The sequence below is a fragment of the Truncatella angustata genome (genome assembly GCF_020726525.1).
Source record: "Truncatella angustata strain MPI-SDFR-AT-0073 chromosome Unknown BKA67scaffold_7, whole genome shotgun sequence".
Taxonomy (NCBI): domain Eukaryota; kingdom Fungi; phylum Ascomycota; class Sordariomycetes; order Amphisphaeriales; family Sporocadaceae; genus Truncatella; species Truncatella angustata.
Window position 1 is genome coordinate 1197887 of NW_025763387.1, and position 20995 is coordinate 1218881.

The following is a 20995-nucleotide window of genomic DNA, read 5'->3' on the forward strand; positions in this document are numbered from 1 at the left end:
CAGGGTGCCACGTATGTATGTACATAGCTTGTGGTTTATGCAGGCTTTATTATGCACCGACTTGACACCAACCAGCATATCTCATCGCTCTCCAGACTTGAGGGGTCCGAAACACCTGATACAATGTGACTCAAGTCAGGTCTGAGCCTGGTTGAGATAGGCAAAGGAGAGAGAGCGGAGAACGCCAAACTGTCGCGTCGAGGGGCAAATGAGCGCGTATCAATTTATCCTAACCCCTGGCGCGTTCAGCTTTTGAGATTGATTCCAACCACCCAATTGAAACAATTGACTTGGGGGCCATTTTTGCGACCAGCCAGACGGACGCCATCGTAGCCGCGCAACCACCCTAACTTCGAACACTCTTTTGCACCCAAGTCAACAAACACCACAGACACACTCTGAGCACCACTTACGGACAAGCAGAAGAAGAAACTGGCCCACAATGGCGCTTCTTCAGTATCGAAACGTTGTTGATTACGAGGCACAACAGGCTGCCTTTGAGGACTTCCTCGCAGGGTTCAAGAGTTCTCCGCAAGACACCATCACGCATGCGATCGGCCAGATTAGCATCGGCGACGATGATCTGAGCGATGAAGAGTACGACTTTATGGACGACGACAGCAATGCCCGACAACAGCGCCGAGGACAAAAGCCTGCACCGGATGCCCCCAAGCACAAATATGGCGAGCTCATGCAGAAACTGGCAGATCGTTCGGCAGACGAGGTCTTGATAGAGCTGGATGATATCGTGTCGGTAAGCACCCTCTTAGACAGAAAAAGAGAGAGAGAGAGAGAGAGAAAGCCGTGTCGCCGACTTCTGTGCTAACCCAGAGATGCAGTGGGAAGCGGATAATGAGGAGGCGCGAGCACTGAAGCTCGTCGAATCTATCGAGTCCAACACAAAACATTATTGCGAAATCCTGTCAAGAGCAATCGACAACAAAATGCCCCCGCCGCAGTCAGGAGTCACGTTCAAGGATGATGTCCTGGATGTCATCATGGAGAGGAGACAAACTCGGAACCGTGAGATGGAGCAAATAGCTGAAAACACCAACAACCCCGACATGCTCGAGTCCACCTTCCCTGCTCAGCTCACCCGACGATACACATTGGTCTTCAAGCCGAGGACGTCAACCCCGGATAACCCTGTCAAGGCACTGGCCGTACGACAGGTTCGAGGTGACCACCTCGGTCATCTGATCACTATCCGTGGCATCGCTACCAGAGTATCAGACGTCAAGCCAATTGTCCAGGTCGGTGCATACACTTGTGACCGCTGCGGCTGTGAGATCTTCCAGCCTGTCAACGACAAGTCGTATGCTCCTCTCACCATGTGCCCGTCTCAGGAGTGTAAGGAAAATCAGTCCAAAGGACAGCTCTTCCAATCATCCCGCGCTTCCAAATTCTTGCCTTTCCAGGAGGTCAAAGTACAGGAGATGGCTGAGCAGGTGCCAATCGGTCAGATCCCCCGGACCTTGACCATCACGTGTTACGGGAGCACAGTGCGACAGGTCAACCCTGGTGACGTGGTTGACATCTCTGGTATCTTCCTTCCTACTCCGTATACGGGTTTCCAGGCCATGCGTGCTGGCCTGTTGACCGACACCTACGTCGAAGCGCACTACATCGCCCAGCACAAAAAGGCCTATGAACAGATGGTTATCGACGACAGACTGCTTCGCCGCATCGAGAAGTTCAGCCAATCTGGTGCCGTCTACGAAATGCTGGCCAAGTCTATCGCTCCTGAGATCTATGGCCACCTCGATGTCAAGAAGGCTCTGCTTCTCTTACTGGTTGGTGGTGTAACCAAGGAGATGGGCGATGGCATGCGCATCCGTGGTGATATCAATATCTGCTTGATGGGTGACCCTGGTGTTGCCAAATCCCAGCTTCTCAAGTATATCTCCAAGGTCGCACCACGAGGTGTTTACACTTCTGGCCGAGGTTCCAGTGGTGTCGGTCTCACAGCAGCTGTGATGCGCGACCCTGTCACTGATGAAATGGTGCTTGAAGGCGGTGCTCTTGTCCTAGCCGACAACGGTATTTGCTGTATCGATGAGTTCGACAAGATGGACGACAATGACAGGACAGCCATTCACGAAGTCATGGAACAGCAGACCATTTCTATTTCCAAGGCTGGCATATCAACAACTCTCAATGCCCGAACTTCTATTCTTGCCGCTGCGAACCCTATCTACGGTCGATACAACCCAAGAATCTCTCCAGTCGAAAACATCAACCTCCCTGCTGCCCTTCTGTCCCGTTTCGATGTTCTATTCCTTCTTCTAGACACCCCCACACGCGATGGCGATGCCCAGCTCGCTAAGCACGTTGCATATGTTCACATGCACAACAAGCATCCCGATCTTTATGCCAACAACCCCACCTCAGCGGCCGCCAACAGCTCTGGCGAGGTACCAAACGTTGTCTTCACACCGCATGAGGTCCGAGCCTACGTCGCAAAGGCACGAACATACCGCCCAACGGTGCCGGAGTCCGTGACTGAATACCTCACCAAGACATACGTCCGTCTACGAAAGGCCCAAAAGATCGCCGAGCAAAAAGGCCAAAACTTTGCACACACAACACCTCGTACGCTGCTCGGTGTCGTTCGCTTGGCGCAAGCATTGGCTCGCCTGCGATTCGCCGACTCTGTGGATCAGGATGATGTCGATGAGGCTCTCCGCTTGGTCGAAGCTAGCAAGGAGAGTCTGGCTGCACATGAAGGTCCTCGTAAGCGTGGCAGAGATGCCAACACCAGAATCCTGGAGCTCGTCAAGGGCTTCCTAGAGAGCGGCGCTTGCCGGCCTGATGATGTCGATGACGACGATGAGGACGTTGCTGTCGAATTGAGCTTGCGTAAGGTCAGAGAAAGAGTTCTTGCCAAGGGCTTCACAGAAGATCAATGGTTGACTGCTCTGGATGAATATGCTAGCATTGACGTAAGTTTCCTCACATCATGTATAACCTACGAATCCAAATCACTAACAAATTCCTTCAGGTTTGGCAAACAGCTGGCAACGGTTCGAGATTGGTGTTTATCAATGCAGGCGGCAACGACGATGACGAGTAGACCTCAAAAACATGATATCCTGGAGTTGAGGATGGTTTGGGTGGTAACAATGCTTGGATTTGTTACGGCGTTATGGATATCCGTGTTCGTCTTGCTTGAAACGGAGACTGGTCGTATATACAAGTCCTGTACTAGAATATGCATGGTGGTGAAAATGCTGCCATTAATGAAAGTCACATTCGTATACAAAAAACTCTTTTCACAAATTAAATGGACAGTCTTCAAGGAGGATCTAAAAACACTAGCATCTATCGGACCTTCGCTGTCAAAACACGATACCACCTGAGCTTGAAGTCTAAGCTGCGGAGATAATATTGCCACTAATCAAAGGCTGATGCTACCTCTCATTATGACAGCCACACGGGAGCAATTCAAGGTCTCAAAATGGGCTGCACACCTTGATGCAATATATACAACTCACATTTTAATGACAGGGTTTGCAACTCATCGGAATCATACCAGAATTACAACTGCGGAGGCAAGCTTTCGAGGTTCCTTCTGCCGCAGCCAGATGTGGCCTAAAGCCTGGGGATGCAGACGATCAAATTTGCCAAGGGCATGGAGGTTGCCTCCTTTCCAGCTAAGAATCTTTGTTACACCTATACTGACCGTCGCTAGTTACATTCACAAAGTAATTTACGCTTTGTGGAACAGTAACATCACAATTATATGCCATGCATAATACCTCTTATCCTGGTCTTTTCGCTCCACGGTCAACAATGGCTGTCCTGAACATCGTTAACATCTGCTGTGCAACTGCTACGGAGAACATATGATTATCCACCAACAGAAACTTGGTATAACAACCTATGGGCTTAATTTGATGAGATGAGGAGCATATATTCAGAATGTTCCCATCCTTACCGTACAATGATATCAGCTGAAGACCACTCGTATTATCTGTCCACCGTGGAAGACAACATCCCTCTCCCAAATCTCAACAATAACGATGTATTTCATATCTATCCAGACTGTGGCCCTGTTCGTGGCCTCAGTGTCAGCTCACGGATACGTGACGCAGATCCTATTCGGCGATAAGTTAGTCGATACTTGGAACCCTTATAAAGATCCGCAGAAAAACGTTCTGAAGATAACCCGCAAGTTTCTCGACAACGGTCCGGTCACCGACAATGCCTTTCTGGTCTGCTCCTATCTCTTAAATTTTTTTACAGCCGTTTGGCTAAGATCGTGTTTAGACCGACGCAATCACCTGCAACTATGGTGCAAAGGACACCGCAAATAATGTACCCGTCAACATAACGGCGCAGGTTGCCTCGGGGAGCAAACTAACGTTCTACTGGACTGACTGGACATCCGACCATCCTGGCCCGAGTAAGCGAGACGATCCTAATATTCGCAGCTGTACGGTCGATATTCTTTTGCTGATTATCCCATTTGCAGTCATGACATATCTCGCATCCTGCGGCGGTTCATGCGAAACCTTCTCTGGCTCTACCGGCAACGTTTGGGTCAAGATTCACCAAGCAGGCTACGATGCGACTCTCGACCCGCCATGGGCGTCGAAGCGGCTGCCCACGCAAAACAGCACCTGGTCTGTTACATTGCCTTCCAAGCTCACTCCGGGAGAGTACCTATTACGGTCGGTCTTCCATCTAAGCCTCATAAGCATTCCGCAGGACGAATCTAACAACACAATAGCCACGAAATCCTTGGCCTGCAGCGCACCAACACGAACGGGTCACTGGCGCAGTTCTATCCGAGTTGCAACCAGATCACCGTGACTGGTAGTGGCACGACGAGTTTGCCGACAGGCATCGCACTACCCGGTGCATACCAGCCAGATGATACCACAAGCGTGAGCTGGTTGTTTACACATGGGCTTGTTCCCTGCTGACTTGGCCCTAGATCTTTCTCGAGTATCGTGACGTATCAGCTGACAATCCTTATACTGCTCCTGGTGGCCAAATCTGGGGTGACAACGGATGGTCTGACCAACAGAACATGGTCGCGACATGAAGCAAAGATAGATAAAGGTGTTGCCTGCTTGTTTACAACACATCCCGTCGCTTTTTTGAGCCAAGCAACCACGATGGAGACGAATAGCTCGAAAGACAGAGAAGAGCATAAAATTGGAGGGTCCATGATGGAAGCAATATATTAGTCTAGTTTCTGGTGAATTAAAGCAATGCCGATGCGGCAAAGCCGACCAGTCCCTCCCACTTGAGCCAACTCTTCTCGCACAGACTGTCTTGATGCTTGAAGACCAGGTAGACTTTTGTGATAAACATCAGATCTGCCACCCGTCGGCGCTAGGTTAAACCCTGAGACGCGGCGATCCGGCGAGATCCAGCATGCCAGCATAGCCAGCATAGCTGGGCTCCATGTCGTGTCGCCTCGATCTGCTCTTCGCTGCCCGCCTGTGATTGGCGAGCCACGTTTTCGCATGATCGCGAATTGGTCCTCCTTCAGGTGATTGGCACCACGACGGGGGTTGGGCACCGATAGTCCTGGCCGTATCGCGGTCTAAGCGCCAGCACTATCGAATGGGCGAACCACACATTGAACTCCACCAAGCCAACTCACCGCCGTTGCGGTCCCTCGGGACAACCGAGCCTGCCTCTGGAATTCCTGAAAATTTATTGAAAGGCCCTTGGAATAAATCCTAGCCTTGCTTCGTTTTCTTTTTTGTTAGTACGAGGAAGTGCGCCCCTTCGTGATGTTTTCTTTCCTTTTCTTTTGCGTATAAGGGCGTGGGGGATTTGGAGATGGACGCTATATGGGAATGCAACCAGGTGCGACCGACAGGGGAGTTTAAGTCCGATATCGAGAATGTTTGGGTATGTATTTGCATAAAAAGATATGTATTGCTACTGCGACAGGTTCTAACTTCAAGTTTCAGACGTTGCTAGTATTCTTTGTGCCCAGCTGCATAGCGATAGCAGCACTCCTAGTACACTACGCCTTCCTTCACAAGCCACTCGACCAGTTGACGTGGTGGGATGTGAATCCCGTCGATGTTGTAGTCCTGCAATGGTTTCGAGATACCCTTGGACGCTTGGGTGTCAGCTTCGGCTACCTGGACCGACGGGATAAGGACGATGGATTTAGAGCAGCATTCGACCAGTTCATGTTGACTCTGGCCGACGTGCATGTCGGCTTCGGTCTGGCTATCCTTGCATATGGCTTCAGTTCCTTGTTGCAAGGCTTCACCGCATACGACTGGTGGCTTATGGTCGGTTTGGCATGGTTTGCTGTGACCACCAACCTGGTCATGTTGATCGGCCTACGCGACTTCTTGCAATATCATCCGGGCAAGCGAGCATGGAGGTTGTGTCTGATAGTTGGACTGATTGCGGTTCTGGCGTTCTGCATGGTTCCCATCAGTGGTGTCAGACGTGCTATGACCGCATACGGGCATGGAAGCAAACACGATATTCTGGCTACTAACATCTTATGCTTCTTTCCAGGTCGTGAAGAGGGCCCTTTGGTTGAAGAACTTGGTCAGGCCACTCTGGGTTGGAGCACCATCGCTGGATGCCTTGGCCTCGTCGTTGCGCTTGCGGTCGTTACAATAACACTGGAACGCCGCAATGGCATCTTGAGGACTTGGATAGAGCATTATCGGGGTGAGATGCGAGAGTCGTTTTCAAGTGATCAAAACCTCTGCATCCGGTGTGAGCAGCGCTTCATCCTGCTGGTAATGCGACCTTGTGTTGCACTCTGGCTGATAATTCGGGCCTACCTTGATATATTGAACTCCGTTCTGGCACAGGTATGTTTTGTCGTGTCGCAATGCTGCTTGACCAAAAGTTAACTAGTAGTAGCTTAGTTGCGCCGTTGCGTTGTTGGCCTGGGTAACTCTACGATTTCTCGACCTACTACAGCTGCAACATTTCGGTAAATCAGAAACCAGTATTGAACTGGCGCATTTCATCGCATTTATTATGCTTCTGGCTCCTTTAAAGTCATTAGTAGAATACATATACACGGCTTGCAGGAAATTTCAGGGTTTTAGATTTCGCATTCGCTGGCCTTCTTGGCGAAATTCTTCGAGGGGCCAATACCAGCCATGCGAATCTGTGGCAGATGAGAGTGATTATGGTGAGACTGGGGCATCGGAAGAGGCTGACAAGTTGCTTTCCGGCTCCAGTCGCACCAGCTCTAGACGCCGAACAGGACTAAAACTACCCATGCGGTTCAAGTTCTACCTTGAAACGGAATGGTATGTGAAAGCCGTGCCAGTCGCAGGTGTCTCGTGTCTGGCGCAGTTGATTCTCATGTTCATACTTGCTACTGTTGGTGGCGAGCTGCCCATTGTAGCAGTGTCGCATCTTGCACCCTGGTTCGTCGCTTTTGCGCCGTCACAAGTAGTCCTATTTATCCTCGCTGCTATGGTCATAGAGGAAAAAGGACGAAGTACGGAGAGCAAGAGAGTGGCATACTGGGTTTCGAGCGTCATTTTTGGAGCTGCATCGGTAGCATCCGCAGTCGACAGTATATATGGGCTCGGAGGGTTTCCAATGTCATATATTGGCATGGCCACCTTGGCTTTGATGATTGTCACATATGTGCTCTATGGATGCATCTCCAAGCCTGGTAGCCTCGCAAAGGGCAAGGGTGTTAGCGATGGTGGTATGGACGAGGAATCTGCTCTGCTTGGATCGAAAGTGCAGGTGAAAATTCCAGTACGCAGGTCAAAGCGATATCAAGCTCATACGCGAAGGTTAAGTAAGCAGAGCATAAAGGACTACGGCACAATGGTCAAGCCCAGTAACTGATTTGGGCACAAACAACCGATACATGAATTAGAACGAATGACACGATGGACACGAACGAGATATGATCATAGATTGATACATAGACATTTTGCTTTTTGGGGGGTTTTCAAGAGAAGAAATATATATAAAAAGAAATAGAAAAAGAAAAAGAAAAGGACACTGTGAACCGTGCCATTGTCACCATCTCACTCTCAGTCAAGATTAGGGGGCTCAATTCCAAAGCAGCAAACGACTTTTGCTATTTTCTAAGATATTAACTTTTGGCATCCAGGCATTCTCAATATTCTGGTTTTCTATCAATCCCTCAATCTGTAAGGTGAGGTCTGTCTGGATCTTTACGGCTGGTGATAGGTGAGTGCCCAATTTAGCCTTTTGGCAGCACATCGGAAGTAATTGAGGACCTATGCGCCCAATTCCCGCATTAGTACTTGAGTGCGCTTCATTTTGACAATACTTAGTCAGTCTGCCTCATTTATATAACTCACTGGGCCTCACGCAAACCAGTATACGACCAACCCGCTTTGATCATCTCATTCATTTCGAGCTCCCAAACGGGCTATTCAACTACCTGAATCATGGATGCTCTCGTTCACGCAGAAAAAACACCACAGACGTTTGTAAAAACGCAGAACAAAGACCACAGACGTTTGTAAAAAATTCTGACAGCTTCCGCCGGAGCCACGTCAAGAAATCTGGGCTCATTGTACGCCATGTCGCATCGTCGAGATACACAATACACGACATTTCAGGTTCACCACCAGCTGGAAAATAGTATCCAAATGTGTGGTGTCACCCACATCCAGGCCGCTGCTGATCTCTCAGTTTTGCCAAGAATCGCGTGCCTTCGTGTTTAGGCGTGGATCGATCCAAGCACGCCGTATATATCGTCCACCTAGTTCGACCGAGAGACTAATATTACAAATATTAACGAGCTTTATTCTCTTGGTCATGTGCTTACCATTCATGATGCAAAAACTATACAGAGAGATGTTCCAGGTTTACAAACGCTTCTTCATGACCCCAAAATTGTACTTAGTATAACCAAACAACTGATCGGATTCGAATCCAATTCAAACAAAACCAAATCTCTCAAGGAGAACCTCTTCCTCGATGGAGATAGTCTAGCCAGATGGGCAGTAAAGAATGCAGTCTGGCGGGAAAAGTGCCATGTGGTTCTGTTTCATATGTCAATTCATCTGGAGTATCTTGACGCTTGTGACTCTGGTACTTTGGGGCTTTTTGCTGAAGCAAAGACTATTCATATTGACATCCAAGATCACGAACAAGTTACAAGATTATCGACGATTTATAACAAAGCATATAGTCTGAAAGGTAAATAGTCCGCACAGTGTCTAATTCCTCTCTGGGCTAGTTTTTCCATTACACTAAAACGCAGTCACTTATTTCCATTACACTAAAACGCAGTCACTTATTTCCTTACTTGTCCTATTTAGATAGACACTAACATTAGAACATTATACAGGATGGGGCAAAACTAGGAAGATGCCTTCATTACGAAAATACCTTTTAAATAGGGAACTTGAGGACGATATTTTGGGGGGGGGGGGGGGGGGGGGGTTTGTTTTCAATGCATTAAAACCATTTGGCTCAAGGAAAATAAAGTTCTCCGACAAGACTTCAAACCATACAGGCTTACTCCGGAGCAAGAAGAAGCCCGCAAATGAAAATGCCGTTTAAGAAATTTCCGCTTCCACAGTTCACATATGTCATTGCAGCTGATCTTTGCACGTCTAAGCATGATGATGGAAAGTAAGGGCCTTAAGCAATGTGATAGTCTATGCACTATCACGGTCATAAGACTGCTTTGAGACTCATCTTCAAAGTGCCCTCTTAATTATGCGGAATAAGTGGCGTATTCGAAGAAACTTGTCGAGTATGCGTTTTTAGATGTAGATACATTAGTGGACCAAACTTATCGATAAGGGTGAGTCCACCAGTCTAGTTTGTCAACTACTGCCAGCGCCGTGACATGCATCGTTATGCGTCGGTAGACTGACCTTTTACCTGTCCATATTTCATCAATACCTCCAGACATGACCCTCGACGCGTCTCATTAGCGTGCAGAAAGGAGAAGAATAGATTAGCAACGGGCGAAGGAACGGATAAGAGCTATTGTAATTTATATATTGTACGAGGCAGACCAGTAATAATATTGCATGTCGCATGGTCAGCTTCTGAATATTGTCGAAAGCACGAACACACAAAGTAGAGACCGTGGTGAAGTTATCGTTGCTATAGCTAAAGCTTCCCCAACAAAATCTCATGAAGTAGGTAAGACATACATTCAATTAGTTGTCATGATGTTTTCATCCCAACGCATTCTTGTTATTGTGTTACTCTATGTTCTAAGTAAGCCTCTTTGAGAGTCGAAGTGCTTTCCCGCTTCCCAATACTTCATCTAGTATTTGTAGTCCCTTAGGGTCGAGTAGCTTACCTTTAACGGCTTTCCACATGCCTAACACGTTCCAGGGTCCCATAATCTGCTTCGCCAGTCAGCCTGCATAGACGCTGCCTCAAAATTTCCATTGATGGACGACTTAACAATTTCGAATTCTCAGAGAGAGCATTCCATAGAGTTATAGCCCATTCTCTGAAGATGATGAGTTGTTCCCTAGCCTCCATAAGCTCCTCGGGCGTGTCTGAGATATCGGCAAAGCTTGCATTAAATTTGATTGCACGTAATCCAGCAATATTGAGTGTTCGAAGAAGAAAAAGCAGCAAGTCATCGCGCAGTCCAATGCGAGCCACATCATTCATGCTGTTGTATTCATCGATAACTTCATCAATAAGTGCCTCGAGTTCCATCTTGGTATCGTCGTCTACGTAAGATTGCAGCTGACGATAGTCGAGAGTAAAAGTGAAAGTAATGATGGGCATGATGTCACAGTCGTACGGCTTGGTGACTAAAACTTGGTATTCGGTAAACAATCTAGTCGCAGAGTGTTACTCCATTGTGAAAAGTATTGAATACATGACCGAAATTTATAGATATGGCACAATTGAAGTGGTAACACTCAGCGCTGTGGTAAACTTAAAACTTGTAAAAGACAGATATTAACAATATCTTTGTGCCTCTCATTTGTCACTCAAGCTTTATTTATTGTCGTCATATACGATGCTTTGTTAATCATAAGTAAGTGTGCAGAGTTGTGTCCCGGTAAGTTTTGACATTCAATTTAAGGTTTTGCGTCCTCTTTGTTCGTCTCCAGAGGCTCGATTCTTTAATTAAGGTCTATGTGGCTTTTTACGGCTATTCGATTTTTGAAGAGACCAGATGAATCTCTGTCAAGCTCGACTATCTTAAGAAAGCTGTCAAACTCAATGATATTGAACCATCTAAGCATTTCGTATGTTGTGACCTACTCATCTTCTCTCACAGGACGAGAGTATCAAATGGAAGATTACCGTCCACAAAAGAGTTCAGAAAAGAGTAAGCTGATACAATATCATAGATGTAATCATAATATAAGTTATTGGAAAGGAAATAGCTAGTACCATCACATATTATCCACAGCGCCATAACTGGACGTGACTTACCGTACAATCAAGACGCTAGACGCCGTTGAATTTCAAACATAACTCACCCCCGTCAGGAGCTGATATCGATATGTATTGGCTATACCAGAACCTCTGAGCCGTACCAAAACGTCCCCCAACTTTACGGCATGGCCGATGCCTGAATTGAAAGCGAACGTGGGGACATGCTCTGAAAGGTTGGCAAGTGTGGACGAATCTGATTGGATTTCTGATCTATGACTGCCATATCGAAGATAGCACAATGTTTGATGCTGGCTGAACCATGTAGTTAGCAGTGAATAAAAGCACTCCACGGGAAGCGCCACATTCCAATGTCACAACAAATGCGAATGTATATTCGTTTTGTTCCTCGTGACTGACACAAAAGATATTGCAATGTCTATTGCGAACAAATCGGTTCAATATTCTCTTGCCTTGTATCCTAAACACCATTGAGTAAGGGCGGATAGGTTATTAGATTGCAAGAGGACTCGAGTAGAATGTCGTCATTACTCATTAGAAGGACCCCGAGTATTTTCTAAAGCAGCCAACACTTAGTCATCTCTGTATTTTTCGAACTCCAGCGTTGACTTTCGTGCGATAGTGTTCAGAGTTGTAATCAATTGGCAGTTACTCCTGCGGTCCAAGTACACGCTCCACTGTCGACTTGGGTAAGCAATATACCGGGTCGACGGTATCTAGCCCTGGATATCCAAGTAGGCTCAAGCCGGTCAAGCCGAAAAGTGTGTGCCATACATCGACCATATTACCAGGTCTGTCAGAAAAACCACCTAGCTCGGTGTCCTGGCATCGCAGAATGAACTTGATGAGTGCATCCCGGTCGATCCAATGTGTCTTCCCGATCATTGCCAGACTGCTAAGTACCCACCAGCTGTAACATACATCTTCGTCTTTCTCCGGGCGACCGTTCAAACCACCATTCGGCTTTTGCCGTTCACTTAGCCACCTACCGAGTTTGTCAACTTCTACTGTATCTAAGCGGCCGGCGATAGTCAGCGCTGCGAGGCAGGTGAATATCTGACCGGAGTGCGACTCGGCACCGGGTGTCAAGCCGTAACCACCATCGAAGTTGGAACATGCTATGATGTGGTTGACAGCCTTGTCGATGTCTACGAGGTGTTTGAGACCCAGAAGGGATAAAGCGTTCAGGGCACCGTAGAGGAAACGTGTGTCTTCCTCGCCCCATTCATCGCCCGCAAATGTTCCCGTCTCTTTATTCTGAAGATCTGCCATGACTGCTGCTGGTCAGCCCTCATCTATGTATCGGCATTGCGGTGCCACGCACATTTTCCCGTGGTAGCCCTGCCCTTGCCACGCTTGTCAAGCTCGTCAAGACCATCTACTAATGCAAGAATCTGGACGGCAGAGACGGTCGACAGCATATGTGCATCATGACTGGGCGCAGCTCCGAAGCCGCCGTTATCATGCTGGCAAGACAGTACGAAGTCGATCGTTGCGTCTCGGGGGAGCGCATCGGGATGGCGCAGGAGATGAAGAGCTGTGAGGCCCCAGTAAAGACCATTCATGCGCAAATGTTCCGTCAACCAGTACTCGTATTCATCCTTCTTGCTGTCCAAGCTCTGGATATACTTGACGTGAGTGGCAGTCGTGAGCTGAAGCTCGTCAGGAAGCCCGCTGAGGTCCGCCATGATGTAGAGTTTAAAAGGCGATGCAGCAAAAGTTGATTTTCAATAATGAACGGCACCGAACGGATAATAATATCTGAAGTGTCAAAAGTGATGCCTGCAGCTTTGATTGGGCCCGGCCGCGGCCCGCTAAAGGTGGGTCGTCCCGGGCACTTGCTACCAGATGCCGATTCAGCGTTTCCGAGCCGTGATGGTCCAGATAGCCGATTACGGGATCAAGGAAATGTATTGTTTTAGAAGTTTCTGCTTTGCACGATGAGGAAAGCACGAAACCAGTCGGATCAGACCAATTAGAGCCTAGCATTTTATTGCGCGCAATCAGTAAGTACCTAAGTATTGTTTGTAATATTCGCTGATTGTGTGGTCCTCGATTTCTGGCTTAATTAGGCAAGGTGTAGCCACACAATCAGCCGCTGATGCACAGACCCTTTGGTTGAATATTTATACAGGCCTTTGCTCCCACGATTGCTTCTGTTCCTTTCCTTCCTCAGCTCTTCGTCAGTCACCTCTCCCAACCCCAATATTGGACCATGCTAACCTTGTTCAGTTTGCCTTTTGTACGTTCTGACGACCTCTGACACGCTCTCGACACGTACTAACCAATTCAATAGGGCTTAGATCAAGTGTAGTATCTGTTCTTTTCAGTAAGCTCCTCGCCTTCCACAGCTCTGGTGTCGTGAGTACTAATTATCATACAGGTTTAATCTCTGAAAGAATCCAAATTGGATTCATTTAAGATTAATCTAATTTTTATTCCTGGGTTGTCATCCGCTGGGCTTGCCCATGGTGATGACCAAAGTGTTCATGGCCTTCCACTGCCGCCATGTAACGCGAATTTGTTTTCATTACAATCTTCGGCTTGTCCGAGGATGTGAAGAGGACTCCCTGAGATCACCAGCTAAGATCAATTGTAGTCATGATGTTGGCTTTGTAGTTGGCTTTTCTAACCAGGCTACGGGTAATTTTAACGTGAATTATATTACAATGTGGGCGATATAAATGAACCCGTAAATGAGAGACGTCAGTCTTCGGATATCATCGCGAGATATCTGTGGCTTTAGTATGCTCCGTCCATTATCACTGCTGATAGTCGATGTGACGCCTACTTCCGGCCGCATTCTTCATGTTTGGCAATCTAGGGAGGACTTCAAATTTCTGCGCTTGATTGATAGCGATCCCCCTCTGTTCAAAAATGTTATTGACGAGATAATATTTACTGAATAATTCGTGATGTCGGCAAAAAATATGGGAGGCAGGCGGCCCAAGATCGTTCGACTCTCCTCCCTGCAACCGGATACGGTACCCATTCGTAAGACTAGACTTGTATGGTTGAATCATACAGGTTCAAGAGTGTCAGTCTTCAGGGAATCACTAAGCACGAAGTCTATCAAGCTGATCTATCCCCAGCTTCCGTAATTCGCAGTCCTGGGTCTTTATCCGAATCGCTCTTCATGTCTCCGTAAATGGGGCGCCATAGGGATAGGTATGTAGAAAGTAGCTGGCTCATGTATTTCTTCGATCTCCTTCTTCGATACTACGGTAGCTTGGTGGCCTAATATAACAAGTTGACTCAACAGAGCATTCGAAGTGTGACCTTGACAAAGCCCGCACCGGTTGACGCGCTGGGCCTGGTGTTTGTATCCTCAGTTCTTCGCATGACAAGAACCATAGTCCGCCACGCCTCGCAAGATACCACTAGATTCGTGGAAACTTGCATTCCGTGGCAGTAACGCGTTTATTTCATTCAGCTTCTCACACAAATCCCACAAGAACAGGCCGTTTGCACTTTGCTCTACTTTGGCTGCCGCTTTCCCTTGACGCACATTCCTCTGATCCCAGCTGATCTGTCTGAGAACTGTAGTCATGATACCTCTTTGTGACATCATCATAGCTGGGTTTGGTCACATTTATCGTATCGATACAACAAATAGTTCAGTCCCACCTGTCTTCCGGGGTGTGTCGAACGTGACAGCACCTACGACTTCCTGGTGCAGTGCAAATCGGAGGCAATCTTAGCTGCCATGAATTCGAGTCTAGGAGACGGCCATCAGATGGTCGCAAAACAAGTCATAGACTGGCCATTACCTACTGAGAGGCCATCACAGCATCCATATCCAGGTTTGGGTTCTCAAAACTATTTCCTCACGACACTCTAACCAGCCTGGTAGCGTTGAGTCTGATCATAGGCATTATATAGTGATACTCATAACTCCCGGATTGCCCAGGATCCGTCTATTCGAACGCGTATTTATCTCTTGAAGACCTTCCACGACCCGCTCATTTCTCTCCGTAGTTGATGGCCTTTTAACGGCGTGGGCCTCAAATCAAGCAAGCAGCGTCGTATCAAGCGATCTCCCGTACCACGCTTACGTGTTCGATCGTCAGCATATATGGGTCAGTGAACTGGTGGTGTTTGTCAGATAACGGGACGATAAGCTTATTCCAAGACCCTACAGTATTGGGCTATATAATGAGCTGAGGAGCAATCGTTCGAGAACATCACAAGAGGATATGATCGCTGAGTTTGAAACGTCATCACAAGCAGAGGAGAATTTTGTTCTGGATGTCGATCATCTCACCACGACGTCGAGGTGGGTTCGACCATGAAGGAGTCTCTTTCTAAATTCCGGTACCTAATCGCTAGAGCCCTGAAGCCCACTAGCCCCGCAATTCCTAATGCAGCAACCATCGCTTTGGGCCCATAATACCAGGGGCATGTCTAGCACAACGAATCACCACAGGGGTATGCCTCTGAGTGGTTGTTTCAGAGAGATTTGGTTTCGTCTGGCCCCCTCGCACATTACTCAAGGCCTGTCGCACGTTCCTGAGTGCCAAGAAACCATGATCAGAAAAATTGGGCAGGTCTTGAAGATGAATTCCATTATGGAGCATTTAGATATGCGCCTCATCACAATTGACCATGTATAAAACGATCACCACGAATTCTGTGGCTGTAAGTGCCACTTCTATGAGCTTCTACATTTTACAAGGGGCTCTAAATAGTGCTAGAATGCAATCTCCCATGAGATGGCCTTGTTGTCTGCAGGTACTCGCAGGTTTGATATTCATTTGTGTCGAACTCTGCCTGGGCGTGTAAGCATCTCCTCGCTACCCTCACAGTGAAAGGAAACTTTTTTGTGCCACAATATCGGCCTCATCCCGCGCCCTGTACACAAGGTGTGTGCTGGGTCCCGGGCTCAGACTTGGGTTTAAGTAACCACGTTAATGTCTTGAGCGTCCACATCTCACACGCGCCGACAACGAATCGCTATGACCTCGGAACTTACAGAGTTGACGGAAAGACATGCGTAGTTTTTTTGGTATCAAAATGGGATTTATCGAGCGACCCCTTACTCCTGTCTTACTATTACCTTCAAGTCTTCCCAGGACAAAGAGAATATCATCTGAGTGCAAGACATAATGTTCCGAACTGGACACCATGGCTGGCCAGCGTGTTACAAGATACTCGAGCAGGGGTTCCACTCAGAGAGAGTATCAGTATCAGAGGACCATTATGCATCCAGCGATCACTAGATAGGCATACCTGTGCGACCAGGTGGTGACATGCGACGTGGGCAAAGCGCTCGAGCTCTAGACCAGTAGGTTAGGTGATATCTGAGCCGGAATAGAGAATTCAATAAATGAGAGCAGAAGATTCCAATGTCTCTGCTCCTGCGTATGTACGTACTGTATGCACTAGCGTTGGGGCAGTTACAAGTAGCGGCTGTCATGCGCCATTCTCCATGCGAGCCCCCAAACCCGCTCTTGTTTTTGCGCCAGCAGGTTGTCTGATGGTCGGCTCTTCTTGGTTTTGGTTCCCATGATAACCAAAGTCCATTGAGCCATCAGCCAAACTCCTGCGGTCCCTGAAAGGGCTGCACACGGTATTTGTCCTGTCGCCGTCACATCGGTGTCGGCATTGGCTATATTGCTTGTCACTTTTTGGTCGGCTCTGAGCCGTGTGGACTCACCGGGCTTTTGTACCCATTCGTGCTTGTGCTTGTGCTTGCTCTTACTCCTGCTCCGCCCTCTGGAGATCATAGCTGTGCTTGTCGCAGATTCACAATCTAGCCTATTTCAATCCTTTCACTCTGACACACACTCACACGCTCACACTCACACTCACACCCGCATCGGCAAGCTTGCGACTCTCGAGTCTGTCCCCTTACGGCGAAGCACCAACCAGGACTTGGCTCGATATTGCTCCCAGTGCGAGTACTTGGCCTCCTCGCCTACCGGGATCTCGGACATATTGGCTGCTATTTGCATGCCAGCGACACACGCTAGCCACTGTCCCGGCCACAGGTTGCGCCCAGTATCTCAGGCGAAGGCGGAATGACACAGTACATTCTTTGATCAGACCGTTCGAGCAGTCGCACTCCCAGTAGAGCCTGACTCTGGAAGTACTGCTTCCTCCATTGAAGGCGCTTGCGCATCAACGATGGGACGCAAGCAGGCTCCTCAGCCGCTGGCCCTGGCTGAACCCCAATCTTATGCTCATACTGGCAGCGGCCCCAATAGCAGCAACGGGTCTACTACCGTCTCTCCCAACATCCACACGTTGTCTGCGCCGAATTCCAGTTCCCTGAGACCACAGGAACCGCGAGGACTCGGTGTCAGTAGTGAAACCAACCTACAAGTCAGCCCGACTCCAACATCCTCCAAATCACCACGGTCTCCCCGATCACCGTTTAGCAAGTTCAACGCATCATCCAAAAAGACGGAACCCAGGCCGGTTCACACCTCCCATGCGCAGTCAGCACCTGTACAACTGCAATCCAAATTCTCAGCGCAACCGTCTTCCGAATACCCTCAATTCGATTATAAAGCGGGTCCTGTCGCGGAGACATACGATCAGGAGCACTACCACTACCCTAGAGACCTGCGTGCAGAGGACCCATCCGAACTTCAACATAAGCAACAAAACCTACAAGGCCCGAAGTGTCCTGACCCCTCGCGGCCACAAGCCAGTCCTGGTGTCGGTGTCGAAGCTGGGCGGACGACTCCAACATTGATAAGGGAAGGTGCCGGGAACTATCAGTTCACAGTTGCACAACAGCCTCCGCCGCGAGAGGCTGCGCGGGAGGAAGAGAAGCACTCGAGAAGCGCAAGCCGATTTTTCAACTTCAAATCCTCCAAGACATCACATCATCGCCGGGAGCAAACTCGTGACCACCGCCCGAAAACCCAGCCAAGACAAGGTGCAAGGTCGAACGACACAAGCGATAGTCACAGGGCCATGTCCCGGGGACTGCAAGAACAAGCCAGCTCTGATCGCATCTCGACAAAGACGTCCAAATACTCAGGTACGACTGCCCCAGAAACCCGGGTCCCCCCAAAGAAATCTTTCTTAGTTATCGTCCCAGCGTTGTGTCCGTTGTTGGTAGGCCTGCTAACGTCTTTGTTGTGCCACTTATAGATCACTCAGTCGAACCCCAATTGACACAAAGCAGGACCATGACATCACAACCCTCTCGTTCAGACTTATCTCTAGCCAGCCCGGACAACGAAAGCTCATCGTTGAAAAAGGCCAAGCCGAAACAGTTCGCACTTTTGAGCAGAAGCAAATCAATCAAGGAGAAAGAGAGCCCCAGCCCGAAGGAATCGTCGAACGAGTTCAAGATGCAGGAACCGGAACGGGCCCATACGTTTGCTGGCCAACAGCCCCTCAAGACCGCACCAGTCGACAAAGAAGTCATTGCGCAGGATCGTGCCTACCGGCAAATGCTGAACTCCGCCACGCGCAACCACTCTGCTGATCGAGTACCCCAAAGAGCGAACAAGGAGTCGAGGCCCGACAGAGACCATGGACATCACCAGAACAGGAGCCATCCCTCTTCGTTCAAGGACAACAGCGGCTCTACCTTCCTTGGTAATTTGAAGAACTCTGGATCACGAGCAGCTGATATATTCTCCAATCGATTCTTTGGCAATAAATCAGGCCGGAGTGCGAGCACGACTGAGAGGGAGCATGCCGTGGACGATGAGCACTATCAGCTGAAGGTGCTCAACCTACCCCTAGTTGAACAGGCTCGTAAGACCAGGATATCAAAGAGACTCGAGGATGCCAGAGACAAAACCGAGTTCTGGATGCCCGCGTTCCCCTGGCGCGCCATTGACTACCTGAACTACAAGGGAAGTGATGTAGAAGGTCTGTATCGTGTACCAGGAAGTGGACCACAGATCAAAAAGTGGCAGAGGAAGTTCGATGAACGTAAGTTGCGCCCCGGCTGGCGGCCGGTTTCTAGAAGTAGGCTATATACTGACAGAACATGCAGAAGGCGATGTCGACCTTTTTGCGCAAGAAGACCTCTATGATATCAACATTATTGGTTCCATGCTCAAGGCTTGGCTTCGTGAGCTTCCCGACGAACTCTTCCCCAAAGAAGCGCAGGAACGTATCGCTCGCGAGTGTGCTGGTGCCGACGCGGTCCCTCAGCTACTTATTGAAGAGCTGTCGAACTTGCAGCCTTATAACTATTACCTGCTATTCGCCATCACCTGCCACCTGAGCCTACTGCTGGCTCACTCGGAAAAGAACCGTATGGATTTCAGGAATCTCTGCATCTGCTTCCAGCCCTGCTTGAAGATCGATGCTTTCTGCTTCAGGTTCCTAGTCTGCGACTGGAGAGACTGCTGGAAAGGCTGCAAGAACGAGGGCAAGTTCATCGAGGAGGAATATGCCATGATGCAAGAACCGCCACCACCTATTACGCTTAACGCTGGCCAGCAAGCCGCCCAAGACCCCCATGTCAACGGCGGCCATGTCGGTCCTGGCAATGCAGATGCCAGTATTGCTCGAGGTGACCCGGTTTACTATCATGATGAGCGTTACCTATCATCTTCGGACAGCTCACATCCGGCAATGCAGATGCAGAGCCACGAGCAAAAGCAGAATGGGAAAACACGAAAGAAGCCTACAGGTCCGGATGGCAGCATCAACTCGATATCCACGGGCCTAACGGTCGCGTCGCACGACACGCCCTCGAAATCCAACGAACTTCGCCCGCTCTCGCCCATCAAGCCACTTTCACCGCTAAACTTTTAGGAAAGGATTAGCCGTCGAGTCAAGGAACGACGTGAAGCGCGCCAAGCTCGCAAGATGGCTGCGAGCGCTTCGCTCCCAGCCATCACATCTCGGCGTCCAGCACGCCAATAGGTGCTACCCCACTTGGGAGCCGCTGCGGTAGTCATCTATGTTGTCTCGGGCAGTGGCGCCTACACATATATTATTACACATGGTACCATACGACACGCGCTTGCCTTTAGTTTCCTGTCCATTTCCGGCATCGAAGCATGATACCCCTTATGGTGGAGTTTCGCATATGTTGTCTGAAACATCAGACATCTGGTACGGCAGTGGTTGTCCCCTAATATGTTGGTTCTGGTTTACGATTTGACGTCCCTTTAATGATAGATTGCGCATTTTCCCTTTGTTTGTCGACCGATATATTATTACGATGATTACCAATGACATGAGAGCGAGGTCGAAGTACTATTATCCCCGACCCCACCCAGTTCAATTGCATAGGATCGCCGCCTCTCCAGCTGGACGACTGGTTCCTGTTAGTTTGGGGCAAAGCTCTAGAGCAGTAAGCTGCCTAATCGTTTTGGTCTTCCTTTTCTTCGAAACGTTGTGTGCCCTATGGGGAAGGCTAGCAGCAGCTTGTGAACTGTGCAGGAATTCCAAGCTGGTTGCGTCACCCACAGGACGGAATACGATAGTTTCGAGCACACCACAACTGGAGCAGAGCTCAATCTCAGAATAGCTCGCCTTTGCGGTGAATGCCGTGTATTGTTACACCTGGAGCCGCTACTCTCGATTACAACCTTGACAACAGCACTTTTGGGACACGTCGTTTATTTCAGCTTTGGTCTATAAATCATGGGGTTGCGTCCAGTTCGGAGCAGCAGCCTGTCTACACACAATTCCAACATACGGTACATATGCGAGTTGGATCTGCGACATGGCAGGCAGG

At 48.8% G+C, this 20995-nt stretch overlaps 6 protein-coding genes across 6 annotated transcripts; 5 read left to right on the forward strand and 1 right to left on the reverse strand.

Annotated features, from left to right (window-relative positions):
* The first annotated feature begins 8 nt into the window (after positions 1 to 8).
* Positions 9 to 3266, forward strand: BKA67DRAFT_627731 (DNA replication licensing factor mcm7). Its single transcript, XM_046105564.1, has 3 exons — positions 9 to 754; positions 840 to 2942; positions 3002 to 3266. The coding sequence occupies exons 1-3, from the start codon at positions 443 to 445 to the stop codon at positions 3071 to 3073; spliced, it is 2487 nt and encodes an 828-aa protein (XP_045955121.1). The 5' UTR covers positions 9 to 442; the 3' UTR covers positions 3074 to 3266.
* Positions 3267 to 4022: 756 nt separating this feature from the next.
* BKA67DRAFT_661577 (family 61 endoglucanase) lies at positions 4023 to 5050 on the forward strand (the record flags this gene model as incomplete). The annotated part of the gene is made up of 5 exons (XM_046107837.1): positions 4023 to 4214; positions 4270 to 4405; positions 4475 to 4673; positions 4733 to 4889; positions 4940 to 5050. The coding sequence occupies 5 exons, from the start codon at positions 4023 to 4025 to the stop codon at positions 5048 to 5050; spliced, it is 795 nt and encodes a 264-aa protein (XP_045955122.1).
* Positions 5051 to 5799: 749 nt separating this feature from the next.
* Positions 5800 to 7812, forward strand: BKA67DRAFT_661578 (uncharacterized protein; the record flags this gene model as incomplete). The annotated part of the gene is made up of 3 exons (XM_046107838.1): positions 5800 to 5871; positions 5934 to 6806; positions 6859 to 7812. The coding sequence occupies 3 exons, from the start codon at positions 5800 to 5802 to the stop codon at positions 7810 to 7812; spliced, it is 1899 nt and encodes a 632-aa protein (XP_045955123.1).
* Positions 7813 to 11979: 4167 nt separating this feature from the next.
* BKA67DRAFT_538640 (type-2 proteins geranylgeranyltransferase subunit beta) lies at positions 11980 to 13019 on the reverse strand (the record flags this gene model as incomplete). The annotated part of the gene is made up of 2 exons (XM_046100494.1): positions 11980 to 12605; positions 12656 to 13019. The coding sequence occupies 2 exons, from the start codon at positions 13017 to 13019 to the stop codon at positions 11980 to 11982; spliced, it is 990 nt and encodes a 329-aa protein (XP_045955124.1).
* Positions 13020 to 17257: 4238 nt separating this feature from the next.
* BKA67DRAFT_368686 (uncharacterized protein) lies at positions 17258 to 18531 on the forward strand. The gene is made up of 2 exons (XM_046096470.1): positions 17258 to 18322; positions 18470 to 18531. The coding sequence occupies exons 1-2, from the start codon at positions 17458 to 17460 to the stop codon at positions 18475 to 18477; spliced, it is 873 nt and encodes a 290-aa protein (XP_045955125.1). The 5' UTR covers positions 17258 to 17457; the 3' UTR covers positions 18478 to 18531.
* A 209-nt stretch (positions 18532 to 18740) lies between these two features.
* Positions 18741 to 20064, forward strand: BKA67DRAFT_523021 (Rho GTPase activation protein; the record flags this gene model as incomplete). The annotated part of the gene is made up of 2 exons (XM_046098430.1): positions 18741 to 19230; positions 19295 to 20064. The coding sequence occupies 2 exons, from the start codon at positions 18741 to 18743 to the stop codon at positions 20062 to 20064; spliced, it is 1260 nt and encodes a 419-aa protein (XP_045955126.1).
* Between the last annotated feature and the right edge of the window lie 931 nt (positions 20065 to 20995).